General features: G+C 39.7%; 1 protein-coding gene across 1 annotated transcript in view; it reads left to right on the top strand.

Annotated features, from left to right (window-relative positions):
- DOCK2 (dedicator of cytokinesis 2) overlaps window positions 1-20901 on the top strand; it is a 397882-nt gene that overhangs the window by 23265 nt on the left and 353716 nt on the right. The window contains exons 3-8 of the mRNA XM_038534784.1: window positions 7647-7687; window positions 8779-8834; window positions 9327-9423; window positions 12398-12546; window positions 17594-17729; window positions 19791-19945. Coding sequence (XP_038390712.1) covers window positions 7647-7687; window positions 8779-8834; window positions 9327-9423; window positions 12398-12546; window positions 17594-17729; window positions 19791-19945 — 634 coding nt within the window. The remainder of the gene's footprint in view (window positions 1-7646; window positions 7688-8778; window positions 8835-9326; window positions 9424-12397; window positions 12547-17593; window positions 17730-19790; window positions 19946-20901) is intronic.

Below are 20901 nucleotides of genomic sequence, written 5' to 3'. Positions count from 1 at the left end.
AAAAAAATGAAAACCACAGTGTTAGTCAAAAATGAGTCAGGGTGGTATAATAAAAAGAACTTGGGTGTGCCCATGAAACCCTCTTGCAGAAACCTACTTGAAAAATAAAATCCAGTTAATTGAAAGATGAATCAAAAATTTAAAATACAGGAATTAAAAAGCTGTGATAAAAGGAAATAGTAGTGAGCATTGAATCTAAATGAATCAATTTATAGAAATTTTTTTTAATTTTTTTTTAAATTTTTATTTATTTATGATAGTCACACACAGAGAGAGAGAGAGAGAGGCAGAGACATAGGCAGAGGGAGAAGCAGGCTCCATGCACCGGGAGCCCGACGTGGGATTCGATTCCGGATCTCCAGGATCGCGCCCTGGGCCAAAGGCAGGCGCCGAATCGCTGCGCCACCCAGGGATCCCATTTATAGAAATTGATATTAAAAGTCTCTATAGTTAAGAGTCTGTGTCTTGGTTTCTCTATCTCTCTTTTCCCCTTTGCTCATTTGATTTGTTTCTTAAATTCCGCACATAAGTGAAATCATGTGGTGTTTGTCTTTCTCTTATTGACTTACTTCATTTAGCATAATGTTCTCTAGCTCCATTCATGTCGTTCAGATGACACAATTGCATACTTTATATGGCTAATATTCCATTGTGTGTAGGGTAGCTATATTTTTAGCTTTCTGCAGAACCTCCATACTGTTTTCCAGACAGCCGGCACCAGACTGTGTTCCACCAACAGTGCATGAGGGTTCCTCTAAGAAGAAACATTTAATCAAAGTTTCAACATTTCTTTTAATTTCACTTCTCCTCTTTTTCTACTATTAAATACAAATAAGATTCAGTTTGGTATTTGAGATTTTTATTTATGCAATGTCTTTACTATATGATGATTTTTATGAGAGTATTTTAAAAATCATATTTTATCTATTTGTCCATGTGTCATCCTGTGTGTATAAATATAAACGAAAAGTTGACTAAAAAGATGTTTAGTAGTATTTTCCTTTTTCTAGATAATGGGATTCAGAACAATTCTTTTAGCTCTTGTATTTATACTTTTTGCTTACTTTAAATTCTTTGTAAAGTCCATATCCATTTTAGATAAAAGTAATATAGGCTTGAAGATTTGAAGCACCTATCTCCAGATATTAGCAATGATTAATTCTAGATGCTAGGAATGCAAGTAGTTGTTATCTTATTCTTTGTACTTTTTAATAGTTTTTGAATCCTCCCCTCAAACAAACAAACAAAAAGTAGTGGAAAGATCATGGACTCTTGAAATGGAAAGTTATTCTCTACTCCATTACCCACTAGCTGGGTAAGTAGGCTTTAGTTTTCTCACCTGTGATATGAGTTACCATTGCCTGTTCTTGGGCTTGTTATGAGGATAGCATGAGAGAAAGTAGAGAAGCTATCTAGCACCATGGCTAACTCCTAGATGCTTTGTGTTGGCTAATTCCATCCGTCCTCCCATTACATAGAGACTGGCAGGTGTATAACTCTACAATTTCCAGAGAACCTGGAAACTGTCCCTCTGATTGCCTGAAATGGGTGAGGCCAGCTCTTCTTTGCCTATACTAAATTTACTCAGCTAGATGAATAAGGAAGAAAAAAACTGATGTGGAACCTTAGACGTGAATGAATTTCCTTTCACTAGAGCTCATTTTGATTAACTTTTTATTATAGAGATAATATTTTGTGTTGAAAACTCAAATAATTCAGAAGGATACATGTTGTTACTAAGCCTTAGGTATCTTCATGCTTATGTTTTGGTCTGTAGTACACCTCTTAGGCTGGCTCTTTTACCCAGAGGATGCATCAACTTTCTATGTCCTGATTTTAGATATGGAAAATACGTATGTTTATTGAGCAGTCAGAACTCCTCCTGGGGAGATAAACATAAAAATTAGTGTGATTTTTTTTAAATCACTTCCTTCAGTCACATTTGGTTGACATCTTTCCTGATATTTAATGACATTTCAAAAGAAGACTTCAATCCTATATCCAGTTTAATGTCACCCTTCCTTCTCCAATTTAAATAAGACTGGGGTGTGGGAAGGAGTTTGGGGTGCTTTCTTTCCAGTTCTCTATCTTCTTTGACCAAATAAGTCCAAAGGTTAGCCAGTCCCCTGCACAAATAGTCTTATAAGCTGGGGAATAAGATGCCAGATGTCCCTACGAGTAAATCTCCTAGACCTCACCCCTATGCTTGGATTTGGCCTGGGGGTGGGGAAGTGATACCAAGTACTTCTAAGGCAGCAACTACCACCTCCAAAGACCCTTCTGCCTCACTCTATCTTCTTTTTTTTTTTTAAGATTTTATTTATTTATTAATGAGAGACATACAGAGAGAGAGAGAGACAGCAGAGACACAGGCAGAGGGAGAAGCATCTCCATGCAGGGAGCCCGACGATCCCTGGTCTCCAGGATCACGCCCTGGGCTGAAGGTGGCGCTAAACCACTGAGCCACCAGGTGGCCCTCTCTCTATCTTCTAATTACATAGACTGTGGTAGGGGGCTGGCCTTTAGGGGTAGCCCTGTTTGTTTAGACTCTTTTTTTATAAGCCCTTCAGAGGGATTGTCTGCTCCATCTTCCATTATTTGTTTCCTTTCTGGAACAACAGGGAAAGTTCCATTCCACCTACTGATACATACACTTGTCTGGGTCATGGGGGCCTACTTTTAGTAGGAAGAGAACAGCGGTTTCCAAGGAGCTTTTGAATTTTGTTTATCAGTAAAAGGAAACAAGGGGAAGGTGTGAAAGAGGAGGCTGACATAGAATCTCTTGCTTTTTAGGGTAAGACATAGATTTTGTCGTGTCCTAGAAATGGCACCACACTGTGCATACCATTCTGAGACTTGCTTTTCTCACTTAAAAATATCTGGAGCTCTTTCCAAGTTCCTAAGTGTGTTACCTTGGTCTTAGTTCAGCTGCAAAGAACTCTGGAAGGAGAATTTTGGATCTACAACTTGCAGAGTAGGTTATACCCAGAGCCACATAGCAGCTTTTGGACCAATGACTCCATCAAAAGTGATCTAAGTTCTTTGGTTTCAAGGTAACATGATGTCGTTATGAGCACTTGACAGGGTTTCTTTTTTTAAAGTGCCACTTTGCGGAGAGATGGCCTTTTTTGGGGTCCACTTTAGAGATAGGCCATGTGAAAGTGAGGTTTTCTTCTCTGCTGAATGAAGGTGAGGCCAAATCATCAGTAAACTCCATTTTGTTGATTCAAAACATGTTTCATTTACTTTGTTGTTAATGAAAATACATTGAAATGATTTCATTGAATAAAATAATAGTATTCACAATCTGTAGGTTCTGGAAATAAAATAGAAAATATGCCCAACTTTCTTTGGTGGTGGTTTTTGATGATGATGATGATGATGATGATGATGATGATGATTTTTAAAAGAGAGAATGGTATTTACTGAATTTTGAACACTTACCATATGTCAGACACTGGGCAAACTCTGAATTCCTTACCTAACTTTAGCCTCATGAGACAAATACTATTATTATTCCCATTTTATGGATAAGAAAATTCAGGTTCAGAGAAGTTCAATGACTTGTCTAAGATCACACAGATAATAAGTTGTAGATCTTCATTCAAATCCAGGCTTTGATTCCAGACATCACAGTCTTCACCACTGATAACTGCTGGCTTCTGTTTGATCTTAATATCATTAGATATTTCAATAATACAGGAAAGTAAAATACATTCAGGCAATCACCACTCAATAAACAAATGTTGACACTTTTTTTTAAGAAAAGAAAATTTTAGATGCAGTTGAAACCCTCTGTTTATCCCTCCCCTGTTCTATTCTTGTTGTTTTGTCCATACTATAGGTAACACTTATCCTGAATTGGTATGTCTTCTTTCCATCCAATGTTTTATACTTTTATTAGACATGTTTACTTTGTAATCATGTTTTATTTTTATTTTTTTAAAAAAGATTTTATTTATTTATTCATGAGAGACATACAGAGAGAGGCGGAAACATAGGCAGAGGGAGAAGCAGGTTCCCTGTGGGGAGGCTGATGTCAGATTTGATCCCAGGACCCTGGGATCATGGCCCAAGCTGAAGGCAGATGCTCATCTGCTGAGCCACCCAGGTGCCCCTACTTCATAATCATGTTTAAAAAATAGTTCTTGCAACACCCTGTGGGGTACCTGTTATTCCTCTCATTTTATAGATGTAAACACAGAGGCTTTAGTTACATGACCCAAAATTATGCTGCCTATAGATGACAGAGGATTGAATCTTTAGCCTATGGATTTTTTTTTTAACATCCTGGGATATTTTTAATTTCTCTTCAATTTCTCTTTACCCTCTACACTTGATGATTAGAAAATTTAGGTACATTTCATTTTGGTATTTGGGATGTGGGAAAGGAGGACAATTTGAGGAATTAGTACTTCATAATTGTCCAGAAGAATGAAAACATTTTCCTTTTCTCATCTTCCCCTAGGATGCACTTTGTGAGTTTTGTATTAAAAACAGAAGTGCTTATCTCGTGAATGGTGATATTATTTGACTCGAAAGTGTGTTCAGCCTGGGGGCAAGTCCTGGGATACCTCAAGTGCTGTGTTAACACAGTCTGCTTTCGATCATGGTGTTCATTGTCATGGATTTTGCTACGGATGCCAACTACTATTATCTGCCTAGTGGGGTCTGGGAGTATAGCCAGATACAGCTGACGGGACCAGATTACGGAGCCAATATCAGGAGTCATGGAAGTCCATGACCTAGCGGGAGTGGAGATGTCAGAAAAAGTCCTGAGGACAGTCCTGATGCAGTTGAGGTATTATAATCATCTTGCAAGTGCTGGTGGTAATAAGCCCTCTCATCAAGGGTCACAGGGGATTATTTCTGAAAGTACTTAGCCCAGTGTCATGTGAACTATCAGTGTTGGTTGAATTAGAAAAACTACAAGGCATGCATAAGTAACTGAGTCTCAAGGGTCTAAGTAGACAGAGTCCCTGGACCAGGGAGTCAAGGGACCCTGATGGGGCCCCTGTCATGGAGATGTGGATGTGAGCATGAGCTTTGGGTAGGAACTGTTGGTCCTTTGATTGTTTTCCCACTCTCTGGTAGATTTTGGTGGCCTTGGCCAACAAGTAGATTCAGGTCACTGCAACTAACAGACCTTTGTCTGTATTTGTGCTCTAAGAGAAGTTTTTCTGTATATATACTCATCACATAAGGACTAATGTGTCAGAACAGCATTGAGGGCTGGCTTTTTTTTTTTTAAGATTTATTTATTTATTTATCTATGATAGACACACACACAGAGAGAGAGAGAGAGAGAGAGAGAGAAAGGCAGAGACACAGGAGGAGGGAGAAGCAGGCTCCATGCCGGGAACCAGACAGGGGACTCGATTCTGGGACTCCAGGATGGCGCCCTGGGCTAAAGGCAGGCACCAAACCGCTGAGCCACCCAGGGATCCCTGAGGGCTGGCTTTGAAGCCACACAGCTTTGCCCATGAATCCTGGCTGTGTGATTTGGCCTGTGTATCAACCAACTTGAACCCCAGTTTTTTCATCTATGAAATGGGAATGATAGTACTTAGCTCACAGTATTGATATGAGGACTAAATAAGAAAATGCATGTACAACACTTAGCATACAGCTTTTCATACATTAAGTAATCAGTAAATGGTAGCTAGCAATATTGCAAAGATGTTCTTATATTTCGCTGGTGGCATAGGGTAGAACTACAAACAAAGGAGTTGTTACAGTGCAAGGCTGTGGAGTGTCATCTCTGTGGGGTTAGATGCTTGGATTTAGATCTTAGTTACAGGGATGCCTGGGTGGCTCAGGGGTTGAACGCCTCCCTTCGGCCCGGGGTGTGATCCTGGGGTCCCAGGATCCAGTCCCACATCAGGCTCCCTGCATGGGGCCTGCTTCTCTCTCTGCCTGTATCTCTGCCTCTCTCTGTGTCTCTCATGAATAAGTAAATAAAATATTTCAAAAAAATAAAATAAATCTTAGTTAATTACCCACTAGCTGTGTGACCATGAGCAAGTTGCTTAATCATTCTGTGCCTCTATATTTTCATTTGCAGAATTGAGGCAATATAGTATCTACTTTAGAGAATTGTAAAGATTAAATTATAATTTGAAAGAAACAAAACGAAAACTTTGCCAGAATTCTTGACATATAGTAAGCACTCAGAAAGGATACATGCTATAGTTAATGGTTAATTATCACCAATAGTTATGGACAAATTATTAGAGAAGTGTAAACATAGAATGTGATGCTTCATGAAATTTCCAGCACTAGAAATATTCAATGGGAAAATTGCTTAGTGGAATCATAGGGATTCAGATATTGGGGGAAGGTAGGCAACCACTGTGCTCCTTCCTTCATTAGACAGGAAACACAGTTTGATGGCTGCTTACATTCAAATCCTGACACTGTCACTTATTAGCTTTATAACCCTGGGCAAGTTACTTAGCTTCTCTCTGCCTCAGGTAGGCCACTCTTGCAAAATGTGATAATTACAGTTCCTACCTCCTGTTATTACAGAGATTAAAAGACTTTATATAATGAATGCCTAGAACAGTACTTTATTCCAAACCTGAGATTCTTTCTCCCTGACCTCCATTCCTTTCTGTTTTTTTGTTTTTGTTTTTGTTTTGCTTTTTTTTTTTTTTTCTCCTCGGTCTCCTTCATCTTTCGGTTTCTCAAGATAGGAGCCACTATGGGCCTCTGTTGCTTTAGAATTTTCTTTAGGACCTGACCTTCAACCTGGCTTATAACTATGAAGGGTGACTTAGCATTTTAACTTGTTTGGGGGTTTGCACGTATGTCTGTTGAAAACATATTTCGACAACAATCTGTTAGCCCAGTAATGAGGGTTTACTAATGAGGCTCCCAACAGATGCTTTTTATTTACAAAGATGACAAATGCCACTAGTTGGCTGTGCTTGAATCATTCCAAAGGCCAGTGGACTCATTATAGTCATCAATACTTGCTACACTGAGGCTCATTTTGTTCGAGGACTGTGTATAATTTGGACTTCTGTTAATTGAATCATTTTTGATATTCTTGCAAAGGGAAGACTCTTTTAAAATTCCTATCCTTTTACCTATCTCTGAACTTCTCTGTTTTATAATAACTAAATTTTACAAATCATATATTAGACACAATTTGCTGTTGTTAAAACTATGGGTATTATTTTAGGATGTTTGCTAAACTCCCTTAGCCTTTCTATGTCTCGAAGGCAGAGGTTGAAACGTGCACATGAACACAGGACTAAGGCAGATAATTGAAATAAGTGAAGGGCTGGGTGGAGGTTGGTGAGTTGGAGGCACCTGCTCTGTCTGATGGGACCAGCTGCTCTTCACCATCGGCCAACTGTCACTGTGGGGAAGCACTGGCCACCATTACTGGGTCTCCTATTTTTTTCAAGGAAATTTGCATTGTAATGTGAAATTCTTGTTTTTTTAGATGCTTTTTAGAGATGTTGGCAACAAATTCAACAGATTGTTGAAGCCTGGGGCTTCCAGACTTGGATCTGTACCTAAAGTCTAAAGCACTTTGCAGTAGTTTCTTTGCTAGTTAAAAACAAACAGAATGACAACAACAAAACCAGCAATACATTCGTAAGAATACATAAGAGACCTGTTTTTTCTCTTTGCAGATTGGTATAGGGGGTACCTCCTAAAGCACAAAATGTTACAGGTAAGGTCAGTCTGTTTTTATTTGAAACAATATTGGATGTCTTTATACCATTCTGCAATCCCTTTGGGCAGTTGTCTCCCACTGCAGCTCCCCAGCCAATTTGTCTCATTTCCCTTTCCTTTTGTCCTGTGCTTTCCTATTTCTACACCTTGGCACTTGTGGTGCCTCAGCTCCCTTTCCCTTAAGGGTAACCTCTGGGAAAATCTCTCTTTTCCCCCGACTTTTCCTGATATGCCAATTACATATGATTTCTCCCTTTCTCGAGTCCCCATGGAATTGTGCATGTTTTATTTGAAATTCTTCTTCTGTTGCCTCTCTCTAGAGTTGTTTGGGGGCATCCATCATTTCCTCACCTCACAGAGACAAGTCCAGTCTCTGCCCTCAGGGAGTTTACTTGTTCCAACCCTATATTACACCATCGTCTCTGTAAGAGCAGGCGCCTGTTTTACTGGTCTTATTGCTCATGATGTCTAGCGCAGAAGCATATGCCTCCAGTGTGTACACTGGTTAATTTATGAAGGAATTTCCAAGTAATTTATAAGCTTCTCTTGTTAACTGAGCCAAACTTAGGGGGCAAGGAAATAAGACACTTCTTCCTTCCTCCCTCCTGACATGCTGTATTGGGAGGCATGATCCTGCTCTGCTCTCCAAAAAACAATAAAATAAGTCCAGGGAAAAATATGTCTCATCAAAATAGCCATATGCAATCAAGGGTACTGTTGCTTTAAGACCTGACGTTCCAGCTATTCATGATTGTGAAGGGTGACTGCTTTCCTGGAATTGGGCAGGACAGGGAAAGACAGAGCACATTGTCTCACTTAGCGTGAGTCTTGTATGTGCTCTTGTCTTGTCCCTCTGGCAGGAGGAGTGTCCACAATGGGACAGGAGCATCCTTGGGAACCTAGGGCTGTTATAGTATCTAGAACAACTGGTAGAGAACTGATGAGAAGTAGACCTAAGAGAATGAATTATTCCTGTAAAGTTTGAGGGTTTCACTTATCAATTATTTTTGGGAAAAAACATGAAGGCCTGGGGTTAGTTATTTCTGTAAGGATATGCCATTTTATTTTATTTCATTTTATTTCCAACAGGGTATTTTCCCTAAATCCTTTATCTACATCAAGGAAGTGACAGTGGAGAAAAGAAGGTATTTGTTATTTTTCACCAGACTTGACCCTCAAGGGCTCATAGATGTCTCTGTCCTGTCAGCTCTGAAAACCTGGCTTGGCAGATGTGAATCAGCTTATCCCTCTTCTCCGTGCCCATGTTTATTTGTGTGTCTCTTTTTTCCCATGCAATGGGAGATCTAATCCAAATTGATTTCTGTTCAGATCTGATTCTGAGGGGATATTAGGAAGTTTGGAGAATCAAACTTTTCACTGGCAGCTGCCTTTGAATTATATTAAAGTCGATTAATCCTGAATAATGAGCTTGCAAGACCCACCCCAGTGAAGGAGGACATTAAAAAGGAAGTTCCTTGTATTTGCATAATGTAATTGGTGTGGCTATTGGGGATGGTTTAGTCTTCTGCCAGCAAGGGCCCTTTCAGCAGCTGCAGCTTAATGCAAATTTGCTAGCATTTTATCTTGTTAGCACCTGGGTCTCAATTTCACACAATTTTGTCTCCCACCTTAAATAGAAATATCGAGAACATCATTCCTGCAGAAATTCCTCTGGCACAAGAAGTGACAACGACACTTTGGGAATGGGGCAGCATCTGGAAACAGCTCTACGTGGTGAGACTCAGAACCCTGCTCCCTAGTATGGAAGCTAATGGCAGTCTTTGCTTTGGTTCAGATTTGGAATTTGGCTATATAGCAGGGCAGGCCAAAGTAGCTCCAGTGACATAGTAGAACAAACAGTATGAGTACATGGAGGCCCAGAGAGGTTAGGTAGCTTTCTCAAAGCCACACAGTGAGCTTGTGACCCAGCCATAATACATGGGGGTCTGAGGTGATCCTTCTGTTTTAAAACTAGTGCAGAATTTTTTGTTAAAAAATAAGCTTCCTGTAATGGGACTCTACATTTTAATAAACCCTGGGGATTTTGATTTGATAGTCTGTTGACAATACCTTGAGAAATACCGTTCTTATATATTAATCAACTAATGGCTATTGTCCTTAGATCTATGAAGAAGTTTTGACCCTGGAAAAACAGAGTGCATTTTGCACTTAGTTTCCCTGTATTGAAGCAAATCTAATTTTAAATCCTCCTTTGATGCTTCTAAAGCTCCTAATGAAAGCAATTAGCTAAGAAAACCATTAAGCTGAGAGTGAAAATGTCAACCAAGGCTTACTGCATGTCTGTTACAGCACTGTGCACACCTGCTGGTGTACATACGCTATTTGTAGACTTAACTTTTATGGTCATAAATGTCGACTCCCTTGCGGATACTTCATAATATATGGTAATTGGCACATCCAATTCTATAAGTTTCCCAAAAGTTGATATGAAAGTTTAGGTGGAAAACAGTAACTTGAAGCTAAAGGGGTTTATTTTATTTTATTTTTTTAAGATTTTACCTATTTATTCACAAGAGACGCAGAGAGAGAGGCAGAGACACAGGCAGAGGGAGAAATAGGCTCTATTTAGGGAGCCTGAGGTGGGACTAGGTCCCAGGACTTCAGGATCATGCCCTGGGCTGAAGGCAGGTGCCAAAGGGTTGAGCCACCCGGGCATCCCTAAAGTGGTTTAATTATTCATCTCCACTACCCCTTTTTAAACATCATATACACCACACCCTGAAAGTTTGTTTTCCCCTAAGAAATCTTTGAATATTAAGTCCATTGTGCCCTTTACCCTAGTAAGGAGAACCTTAAATCTCTGGTATTCCAATATCCTCTTCATGATTCTAGCCATGTCTGCATACCACGTGTATAATATTTACTTAATACTTAAATTGGCTCCCTTTCTAATAAACTTAAATAATTTATGTAAGAAATTTCACAGCATTCCATGTCATTTCAACAACAATTCTCAGTTCTCCAACACCAACTGGATGACCTATAATCTAACACTGACTACCCAGAATCAGTTTCATATTCCATAGGTTAAAGACTCAAAATTACAAGTTTGCCCTTACTTCAGATGCCAGTTGCAAGTCTTGGGTCCCTAGGCTACCCACACTTCTGTCTAAGCTTAGTACAAATTCAGAGGTTCATCATTCCTCTCCACCTCCACCTCAGGTCTCCTAATTCCCTAGAACAACTTGCAGAGCTCTGGAAAGAGCTATACTTATGATCACTGTAAAACAGTAAAGGCTACACTGTAAAGGCTACAATGCAGGAACAACCAAATGGAAGAGATGCAGATAAAGGAACTAGGATGGGAGTAAGCACAGAGCTTCCATGCCTTCTCTTGGCATGCCACTGTCCCTGCACATAGATATGTTTACCATCTGGGAAGTTCTTTAAACCTTGCTGATTGAGAATTTTGATCAAAGTTTCATTACATGGGGATGATTGACTAAATCTTTGGACATTGGTGACTGAGCTCCATCCCTAGGCTGTCTCCCTTCCTTGAAGGGGAAGGGTTAGGGGAGTGGGGTTAAAATTTCCAACCCTCTAATCACATGATAAATTCTTCTGGCATCCAGCCCCCATCCAGAAGCTGTGAAGGGGGCCACGAAGAGTCATGTCATTAACATAAACTCAGGTATGGTGAAAAGGAGCTTATTATGAATAAGAAAAAAAGGTTCTTATCACTCAGGAAGTTCCAGAGCTTTAGGAACTCTGTGACAAGACCTGGGGATAAAGAACAAATATATATATATAATACATATATATTTATATGTATATTTACATATTATAAACATATTTATATATAACATATATTTTTATATATTTAAAAATTATATTTATATAATTATATATTTATAAAAATATATATGTTATATATATAACAAATATATACATATTTGTTATATTAAAATATATATGTATATTTGTATGTTAAAAAATATATATATATAATTTTATACCACACACGCTTTCCCAAGTGCAAAGCCAAAGTGCTTGGCACAATTAGAAGAACTTTATTCAAATAAATACAATGAAAACAAGGCAATGTTATTAAATGCTTGCTATAGTACTAGTCAAAAGCTCTGAACTCAAGACCTCTCTCTCTTTGTTAAAAAAGTAATTGGTAAACATGAGAGAGGGGTTAAAGACATATTACCATGAAGCCACACCTTTTTCCTTCCTTTATACAGAAGGATAGAAGGAGAATCACCATATAGTTCCATGTTATTTAATGTTGTGTCTTTGTATCACCAGAAGCCATTGTGTCCTACAGGTTGTGCACATCACACTTGGGGGAACACTGCCCTAGATATAGGCCTTTATCACCAGAAAAATAGCCCTGGTTTGTGCCCTTGAAGAGCCTGATCTCTGGGACCTGCATTACAGAAGATATTCATGGCATTTCCACTCCTCGAGTATCTGTTCTGATGGGAGTCAGAGATCACCCTTTCTTTAACAAGAAGTGATCAGGATTATTACTTTCATTTCTGGAAGTCTCTGTGGCCCAGTGGAAGGAAATGTGTAGATGACAGAGACTACCGCCCAGTCTCTCGGTAGCTGGGTGGGGGCCAGGAGAGATCCTCAAGCCATCCATGGCCCCTGAACATACTTCACTGACTGGCACAGTTTGCCGCATAAATGCCCACACGCCCTTAGCACAGGTGATTGTGCATTGTTTCCTGTCTTGTAGGCCAGCAAAAAGGAAAGGTTCATGCAGGTGCAGTCCATGATGTATGACCTGATGGAGTGGCGGTCCCAGCTCCTCTCAGGAACTCTGCCCAAGGATGAGCTGAAGGAACTGAAGCAGAAAGTCACATCCAAAATTGATTATGGCAACAAGTAAGCCTCTCTTTCCTCTGAGAAGATGCTGTCTTCTCCTACCCACCCCCCTTCTTCCCTGTCTCCCTCCAGAGAAACCTGGTTTCATTTTGAGATGCATGTTTACCACTTTCTATTTGAGAGAAAGAAGGTTGTTACCAGTGCAGTGTTTGTGTGCCTTTCTTATCACCCTGTGGGACCTAGGGACATGCAAGTGGAAGGAGGGCTTGCTTATGCAGTGGTTATTACCAGGCTGAGAGATTTACGGCACTCATTTAGCCTATTTCCAAGGGGCTGGGGAGCACAGTCATGCTGGTTCACTTTTGGCTTAGTTGTCATTTTATTCCTGTACTTATAAAACTCCCTCTTAAATCTCAGTGTGAGACTTACTGTCCCTTCCCCCATGCTAAATTATCTGAGCCATATGCCATCAGCTAACTCATATGCATAGTTACAAAAGTGTTTCCTCAAAAGGGAAGAAGTAGAAAGTGGTTAGAGTGTGAATGCTTGCAGTTAAGGAGAACATGAAACAATTTTTTGAGGCAAGACAGCCCACTGATAATAATAGTAGTGATAATGATATTATAAGTAACACCTAATCTGAGCTAATTATGTACCAGGCTTGATGCTAAGTGTTTTACATTCACTGTCTTATTTAATTCTTATAATAACTTTATGTGGCATGCAGTTTTATCGTCTGCCTTTATTCTTAGATGAAAAAACTGAGGCTCTTAAAGAGGTCAGGTAATTTGTCCAGAATCACATAGCTAGTAATGGCAGAATTGGAATTTAGACCCAAGCAATCCAGCTCCAGAGTCCACAGGCCTCGTTACTGGGCTACCTAGATGCATTTGAGAACTGTAAAGGCCCTCCCTCCCTCCTGGCTATTTAGATGGCTTCCAAATCATACTCACCTGCTTATTCATCCCGATAAAAAATATGTATTGAACATTCATGATTGGTCTGATACCTTGCCAGCTGTTGAGGCTGTAGAAATAAAAGCTCCTGTCTACTAAGGAACCACAGTCTGGTTAGGAGTGAGCTACAAGTAAACTGTTGATATGAATTGTGATCAGTTTGATGGCTTATGAAACAAGAGTACCCTTAATTCAACTTGGAGAAGGAAGTCAAGGAACCCTGAAGGTGGTAACCCTGAGGGGAATTTTGAAAGACAAAGAAGTATTAAGTAGGCCAAAAAAAAGGGAAGGTAGGAGTGCATGAGAGAGCATGGCAGGTTTAGAAGATTGTGAAATGGGTCAGAAGGCTGAGCCACAAGGCCAGAGGGGGAAGTAGAAAGAGCCCATTCAATGTGATAAGAAGGAAATTTCCCGGCAGCCAGGCTTTCTTGCCCTTTTGTCGTGTGCACTAGGAAGATCCATGGGCACTAGGAAAGTCAACAGGTCTAACATCCAGCTACTTCCCATCCCAGGAGCACAGTCCCTCTACTAGTTCTCCTGCTGGCAGCTAGCGAGTGTGTCCAAATCTGCTTATAATGCACATCAACCTCAAGTGACAGGAAGGGTTTGCCACACAGCTGCTGCCACCATTGGTGCAGTGATATCTCTTAGTCGAGTATAGTTATAGTTGGGAGTGTGAGTATCTAGGGAGTTTTGCTGCTTTGTAATAATGGCATCTGTGACCTTCAGGTGTTGTTTCTTCACGAGGATCCTAAGAAAAAAGGCCAAGGATGGAAGAAATGACCGCTCACAGGAAGCCTTCTCTGATTTTTCCTTGTCCACCCCTGGCTGGGTTAGGTGCTCTTGCAGGCTCTTAGAACCTTCAACAATAATTACCCCCCTACTGGTCTGTCTCCCCTGCTGTGATGGGACCTCTGTAAGAGCGTGGCCATCTCATTCATCTCTCTGTGCCAGGAACAGAATCTGCACATGGGAAATGCTCGATGATATTTGAATAAGTACATGAATGGTGGTGATTGGAGAAGGAGGAGGAGAGAGAGTCCTTCCCAAGTCAGCTGTTTCTCTATAGCATTGTCGAGACCAGCCCTGTACTTTCAGTTTCATTCACTTCTCTTTGGGGAAGTGAGAGGCATCCTTGGAAACAGAGACTCTGAGCTAGGGGGCCCCTTGCTTCTCACCGCTCTTCCCTGATGAGGCAGCTAGAAGGGAGGGAGATTTGGACACCTTCAATTATCACTGGCCTGATGTGTTGGGAGCTCCGAGCTCTGATATGGGGTGGATGGCTTCCTGAAAGCCAGAAGGCCAGACCTCTGGGGAGAGGTCAAGAGCTGCATGAGGTACACCACCTCATGCTGTGAGAGTCAGGGAAGAATGCCAGGAATTAAGTGCTGGAGGACTGACCAGAATCAGCCTATTTTTCCCATTATTCACTTTGTTCCTTCACTCAGACATCAGACGTTTGTTGACCACCTGGTAGGCCTCTAGGACACATATATTTATAAAATACAGCCACTACCTCAACAACTAAAAGCAAGCAATGAGAACCAATAATAACTTACTGACTGTTAACTACCTACCAGGTGCTGTTTTAAGCACTTTCCATGCATTAACTCAGATAAATCTCATGACAACTCTATGAGGTACGTAGGTGCTATTATCATCCCTATTTCTCAGATGAGGGAACTGAGGCTCACAGAGTGATTAAATCATTTTGCCCCAGATGACTGAAATTTGAACCAAGTAGCTTGGCTCCAGAGTTCAAGTGTTTAACTAATACTGCATTCTATTGCCTCCAAGGACCATGTAGATTAAAACAGGAGAGAGAAGTCAACAGACACTTGAGTAGGAAGTCATGCCTTTCATAAGAGCAGGAAGCATGGACAAGAGGGCAGTAGGAGACAGGAAGTTGACTGACACCAGGTTGGAATCTAACAAGACCAATGGGAATTATTAGGTGAAGAAATTAGAGAGAGAGGAGAGAGAGAGAGAGAATGAATGAATGTGGGAGCAGCTCAGAGATTAACTTGAACACAGAGAGGAAGCCAAGAACCGTGAGGGGCCTAAGTGCCAAGTAAAGGAGTTTAGATTTGTCCAGAGGATGATCAGGAGCCACAGAAGGAGCCATTTCTGTTTTCATTTCCATTAAAATTTTTTATTTTTGAAAAATGCATACGGTGGAGCCTTCTTCCCCTACTCTTGTTTTGTGTACATCTTGGCACTTTCTTGAAGAGAAGAGAGCAGTGTGGGTCTATCTCAGAGGAGAAAATGTCAAAATGCTCATTTCTCCAAAGCAAATGGTCTGCTGTTCAATTGGCAGCCTCTCCTGACCCTGGGTTATGGGAATCCTGACAGTCCTGGCCTATGACTACTAAAGCTTCTAAAATTCCACATGAGACCAGTAATGGGCAAGCTCCTTGGTTTTCAAGGAGTGAGGAATCCTCAAATGACTCCTCCAAATCCCAAGATAGCTCCATATACCCTGGAGAATGTTTTATTCATACATTTTAGAACAAAATCCACTTGATAAATTTTGAAGAGAAAGAGCTAGAGAGATCTTGGCATTAAATTATGTATTGGCTATGCTCCATCTTTTCTGAGGTCACACGAGTCTCTGCTCAGCATTAGTTGAAAGCATTTATTCCCCTTTAACATTGCCCATTCGGCAGCATGGCTGTGCAACATTACGAGTCATATCTAGTTGGAAGTTAATTTCGTAATGAATGTGGACAAACGGGTGAACCTTGGTTCCCTTCTGTTTGCATTTGGATGAGATGAGAGATGTGCTTCTCAATCTGATTCTCAAATAAGAGATGGAAACTTAGCCTCCTTCATTTGTCCTTGCTGCCCTTTCCGAGTCTGGTACTCAGTAATGGTGCCTAAGTAGGAACACTGTTGGTCTTCTCAGAGTCTCATCATCCCACTTCCACCTACCTTCTTTGTATGGACAGCTGAGGTCCTCTTTCTCAACATCAAGTGCAAAACAACTTCAAATCAAGGCCTTTACAAACCTACTCCTGGTCCCCTAACCCAATATACTCCTAAATGCCTCCCATCTAGAAAGTATACCGTAGAGGTTAAGAGTGCAGACCAGGATGCCATATTACTTTTTAACTAGCTATGTGATCTTGAGCAAATTAATTAGTCCTCATATCTTTGGTCTTTTCTTCATTTGTAAAATGAGGTATTAGTACATAAAAACATTAATGTACATAAAACATTTAACATCCATGAGTTTACAGCAAGTGCCATGTGTTTGCTGTATCATTGATGCTGATCAGAATGGCAGATGCAAATTGAAACAAATCAATACCAAGCAGGGGAAACCTTGTGGCCTAGAAGTCCAAGAGCTAAAGAGCAAGCTGTAGGTAACAAGCAATATATCTGAGATTTTTCTCTAGCAACTACATTAAAAAATGTTGTTGAATAGATAACATATGAATACCTTCTCTGCTATATATTATGTTATGTTTATTATATTATAAAACAAATTAAGATAAGGCACATGTCTCCTTTGACTCCTCTGTCCCTCTTGGTCCCAGGGTCCTACTCCTCCTCACAGGTAGCCATGTTGGTAGTATTGGTGGTTTGGTGCTTTTTATCCAGACCTTTCTCTCTTTTCTTGTCATTCATGTATATGCTCCCGGGTAATATATCTGGCTTGGTTTATTTGTTTATATTAACATAGTGTATGCATTTGTCCATACTTTATTTTTTTCATTGAGATATATCATCAAACACATTAAAGCTATATCATATTTGTTATCTACTGCTACTTGGAATTCCATTACAGGTCACAGTTTATTTAGTTATTCTCCCTTTGATAGACATTGTGGTTTTGTTCAACACTTTGCTGATGCAAGCAGTGCTGTAACACACGTCCTCATTCAAATGTGGATGTTTCTCTAGATTCAGCATCGCAGGAAATACACATTTTAAGAAAATTTAATACACACTGCCACAGTACCACCCAAAGAAGCTGAAATGTACCAGTATGCCCTGCAGCTGTGTGCAAGGCCATTAATATAGAGCTGTTTCATGGAAGTCTGCAAGTTTCAGAGACCAGGGGAACTTACTAGTATAAACTTCTCACCAACGTTTTAAAGTCTTAAGTCTCCCCTGATTTATCCTCACTCTCTGTTTTGGCTTTTCAGAATTCTTGAGCTGGACCTGATTGTCAGAGATGATGACGGAAATATCTTGGACCCTGATAATACCAGCGTCATCAGCTTATTCCATGCCCATGAGGAAGCGACTGATAAAATCACAGAGCGCATCAAAGAAGAAATGGTGAGCTTTGTAAAATAGGCTTTGGCTAAGTGAGGCAGTCATTTAGCACATCATAAACTTCAAATAATAGGCTAATTAATCAGACTCTATATGATTCAAGGAGACATCTGTCCTATGACCTTAGATGATCAGTAACCTCATGCATTTTATTGTGTTTTTGTACTTGGGTCTGTAATTCATTCTGCATCCATCCCACAGGTAGTTTAATGCAAGGCAAGTTTCCTGTTCTCATGGAAATTTCGTATTTCAGAAAGGAGAAAAGAAGAAAGGCAGTAAGAAGTAAATAAATTAATGGACAAATTATTTTCAGATGGTGATAAGTCTCTAAAAGGCAATAAGCTAGTTCTATATGAATTGGAATGAATCAGGAGCTATTTTAAAATGTAACATAAGGAAAGGCCTCTCTCAGAAGAAACATCTGAGTTGTCACTTGAATGATGTGAAGTCACCTGGGTAGATCTAGGAGTAAAGTGTTGTAGGCACAGGGAATAGTAAGTGAAAAGGCCTTGAGATAGGACTGTGTTCTGAATGTTCAAGGAATAGAAAGGCCAGTGTAGATAGGGCATGATAGCAGTGGGAACATATAGGCAATGATTTGGAGAGGTAGGGAGCAGCAGTCAGCTCTCTCAGGGCCTGAGGGGTCATGGAAAAGACTTAAGATGTTATTCCAAGTGTGGTGGAAAGCCAACAAAAGATTTCAAAGAAACAATTTTTTTTCAAGGTTAACATAATCTGACTTATGATTTAAAAAATTCTTTGATCGCTGTGCGTTATTTGAAAACAACTTTATTTTTAGTTTTATTAAGATAATTTTCACACAAAATTAATTCATTATGAACTACAGTCTACTGAATCTTACTAAAATATAGTGTTGAGTGAACTCCACCATGATCATTATATCGACAGTTATGTCACCCTGAAAAGTTTCTTTGGGTTCCCTTGTAGTTGATTCCCCTTTATCAGTCTCTAGGCCCAGGCAATCCTTAATTTATTTTCTGTGATTGCACTTTTGCCTTTTCTAGTTTGATATAAATGAACTCATACAGTTTTTGTGTTTGACTCATTTTACTCAGCCTGGTGTTTTTGAGGTTCATGTTACGTATATTATTTTTTTTTTCTTTTTAATGCTGAGTTGCTATACCATCAACTAGTTGTCCATTATTGGACATATGGATTGTTTCCACCTGGGGGCTATATAACTAATACTGCTACGAACATTTGCAAACATATGTGTGGACATATATTTTCATTCTTTTTGAGTAATACCTGACAATAGGATTGCTATATTCTATAATTTGGGTATGTTCAACATTTTAAGACACTATCATACTATTTCCCAAAGGGTTATACAATTTTGCATTCCAATCAGCAGTATATGAGAGTTCCAGTAGCTCTGCATTCATTCAACACTTGGTCTTGCCAGTCTCTTAACTTTAGCCATTCTAGTGGTTGTGTGGTAGTATCTCACCATGTTTTAATTTGCATTTTCCTGAATGACTAGTGATTTGAGCATGTCTTCATGTGCTTACTGGCCATGGCCATTTCTATCTTTTTTTGTGAAGTGTCTGCTCAAATATTTTCCCTACTTTAATTGGGTTGATTTTTTAATCATTGAGTTGTAGGGACTTTTTGTATGTCCTAAATACAATTGTATACTTGTATATACAATTGTGTATCTGTATTCTAAATACAGATTCTTCATCAAATATATGCTTTGTGAATATATTTTCCCTGTCTGTTCCTAGCCTATTCATTTTCTTAAATGCATTTTTTAAAAAGCAGAAGTTTTTAGTTTTAATGAAGTCCATTTAAGCATTTTTTTCTTTTTATGGTTTGTGTTTTTTATGACACTAACTTTTATGAGGAAGATTGGGGCTAAACAAAGGTATTTCCCAAAATGAGAAAATCAAAGCCAAGAGAGCCAAAGTGACTTGGCTCAGATCACGGGAACTTTTGTTGATAAACCTGGATATAACACAGAAATCTTCAGGCTTGAGTCCTAAGTAGTGCTAGGCTGATTTTCTCCACTTTTCTCCTTTTTTTTTCCCCTCCAACTTTTAGTCAAAAGACCAGCCAGATTATGGAATGTATGCCCGCATCTCCTCATCCCCCACCCACAGCCTCTATGTCTTTGTGAGGAACTTTGTGTGCCGAATTGGGGAAGATGCTGAGCTCTTCATGTCTCTGTATGACCCCAACAAGCAAACAGTCATAAGGTAGGTGTTCAATGTTGCCTGACTACTCTGTATATGGGAGATTGGAATTAGCAGAACACAGAGCATCTTTGTGGAGGAATTCCCACCTGGAAGAGAAACTGAGTCTGAATATGTGGAAATAACTTCTTGTAGGATATGCAAACCAGGTGGAAATATTATTCAGTACCAAATTTCTCCAATAGTGTGGTTATGGTTACACAGGAAGTTTTTGTAAATAGGTTTTTCATTCTGGAAAACAACCAGAAAAAATGAGATTCATACAGGTGGCATTGGATAAAATAAAAATACCTACTTTTAAAATAGGACTTGAGTGGGGGGTTACTGGGTGAAATAGGTGATGGGGATTCAGGAGTGCACTTGTTGTGATGAGCACCGGGTGATGTATGGAAGTGTTGAATCACTATATTGCATACCTGAAACTCATATAACACTGTATGTTAACTAACTGGAATTAAAAACTTATGTACAAACTAAAAACAAAACAAAAGCAAAGCAAAATAAAATAAATGAAATAAAATGGGAGTAAAGAAGTAAATGAAGAGAACTTCCTTTCTTCCAGGGAAATATCAGGCTAAGAATGTGGGCTTTGAAATTTGCCTGAGTTCATATTCTGGCTCCACCATTTACTCTTTCTTAACCTTGGGCAAGTTGCTCATCTTTGTAAGCCCCGTAGAGTTGCCTATTTGCAAAATGTTAGTGCCAATCTCACCAGGTCATTTCTTTCAGACTTTAATGAGAAAAAGCATATAAAGCACTGGATTTGACACACAGTACTCCAAGTGGCAGTGGCTATTATTATTACTACTTTAACTGATTGCTCTTGATATTGGAGAAAGTAAGGGAACTTCTGGATGCCTCAGCTTGAGGAAGTGAGAACACCTTTTGAGAATATCCAGGGAAAAGACTCTGGTACACCTCTAACCTTGACCCTCTAACACCTCTAACCCCTGGCCTCT

This window comes from Canis lupus, chromosome 4, assembly GCF_011100685.1.
Source record: "Canis lupus familiaris isolate Mischka breed German Shepherd chromosome 4, alternate assembly UU_Cfam_GSD_1.0, whole genome shotgun sequence".
Classification (NCBI taxonomy): domain Eukaryota; kingdom Metazoa; phylum Chordata; class Mammalia; order Carnivora; family Canidae; genus Canis; species Canis lupus.
This window is presented reverse-complemented; position numbering and strand designations above follow the sequence as displayed.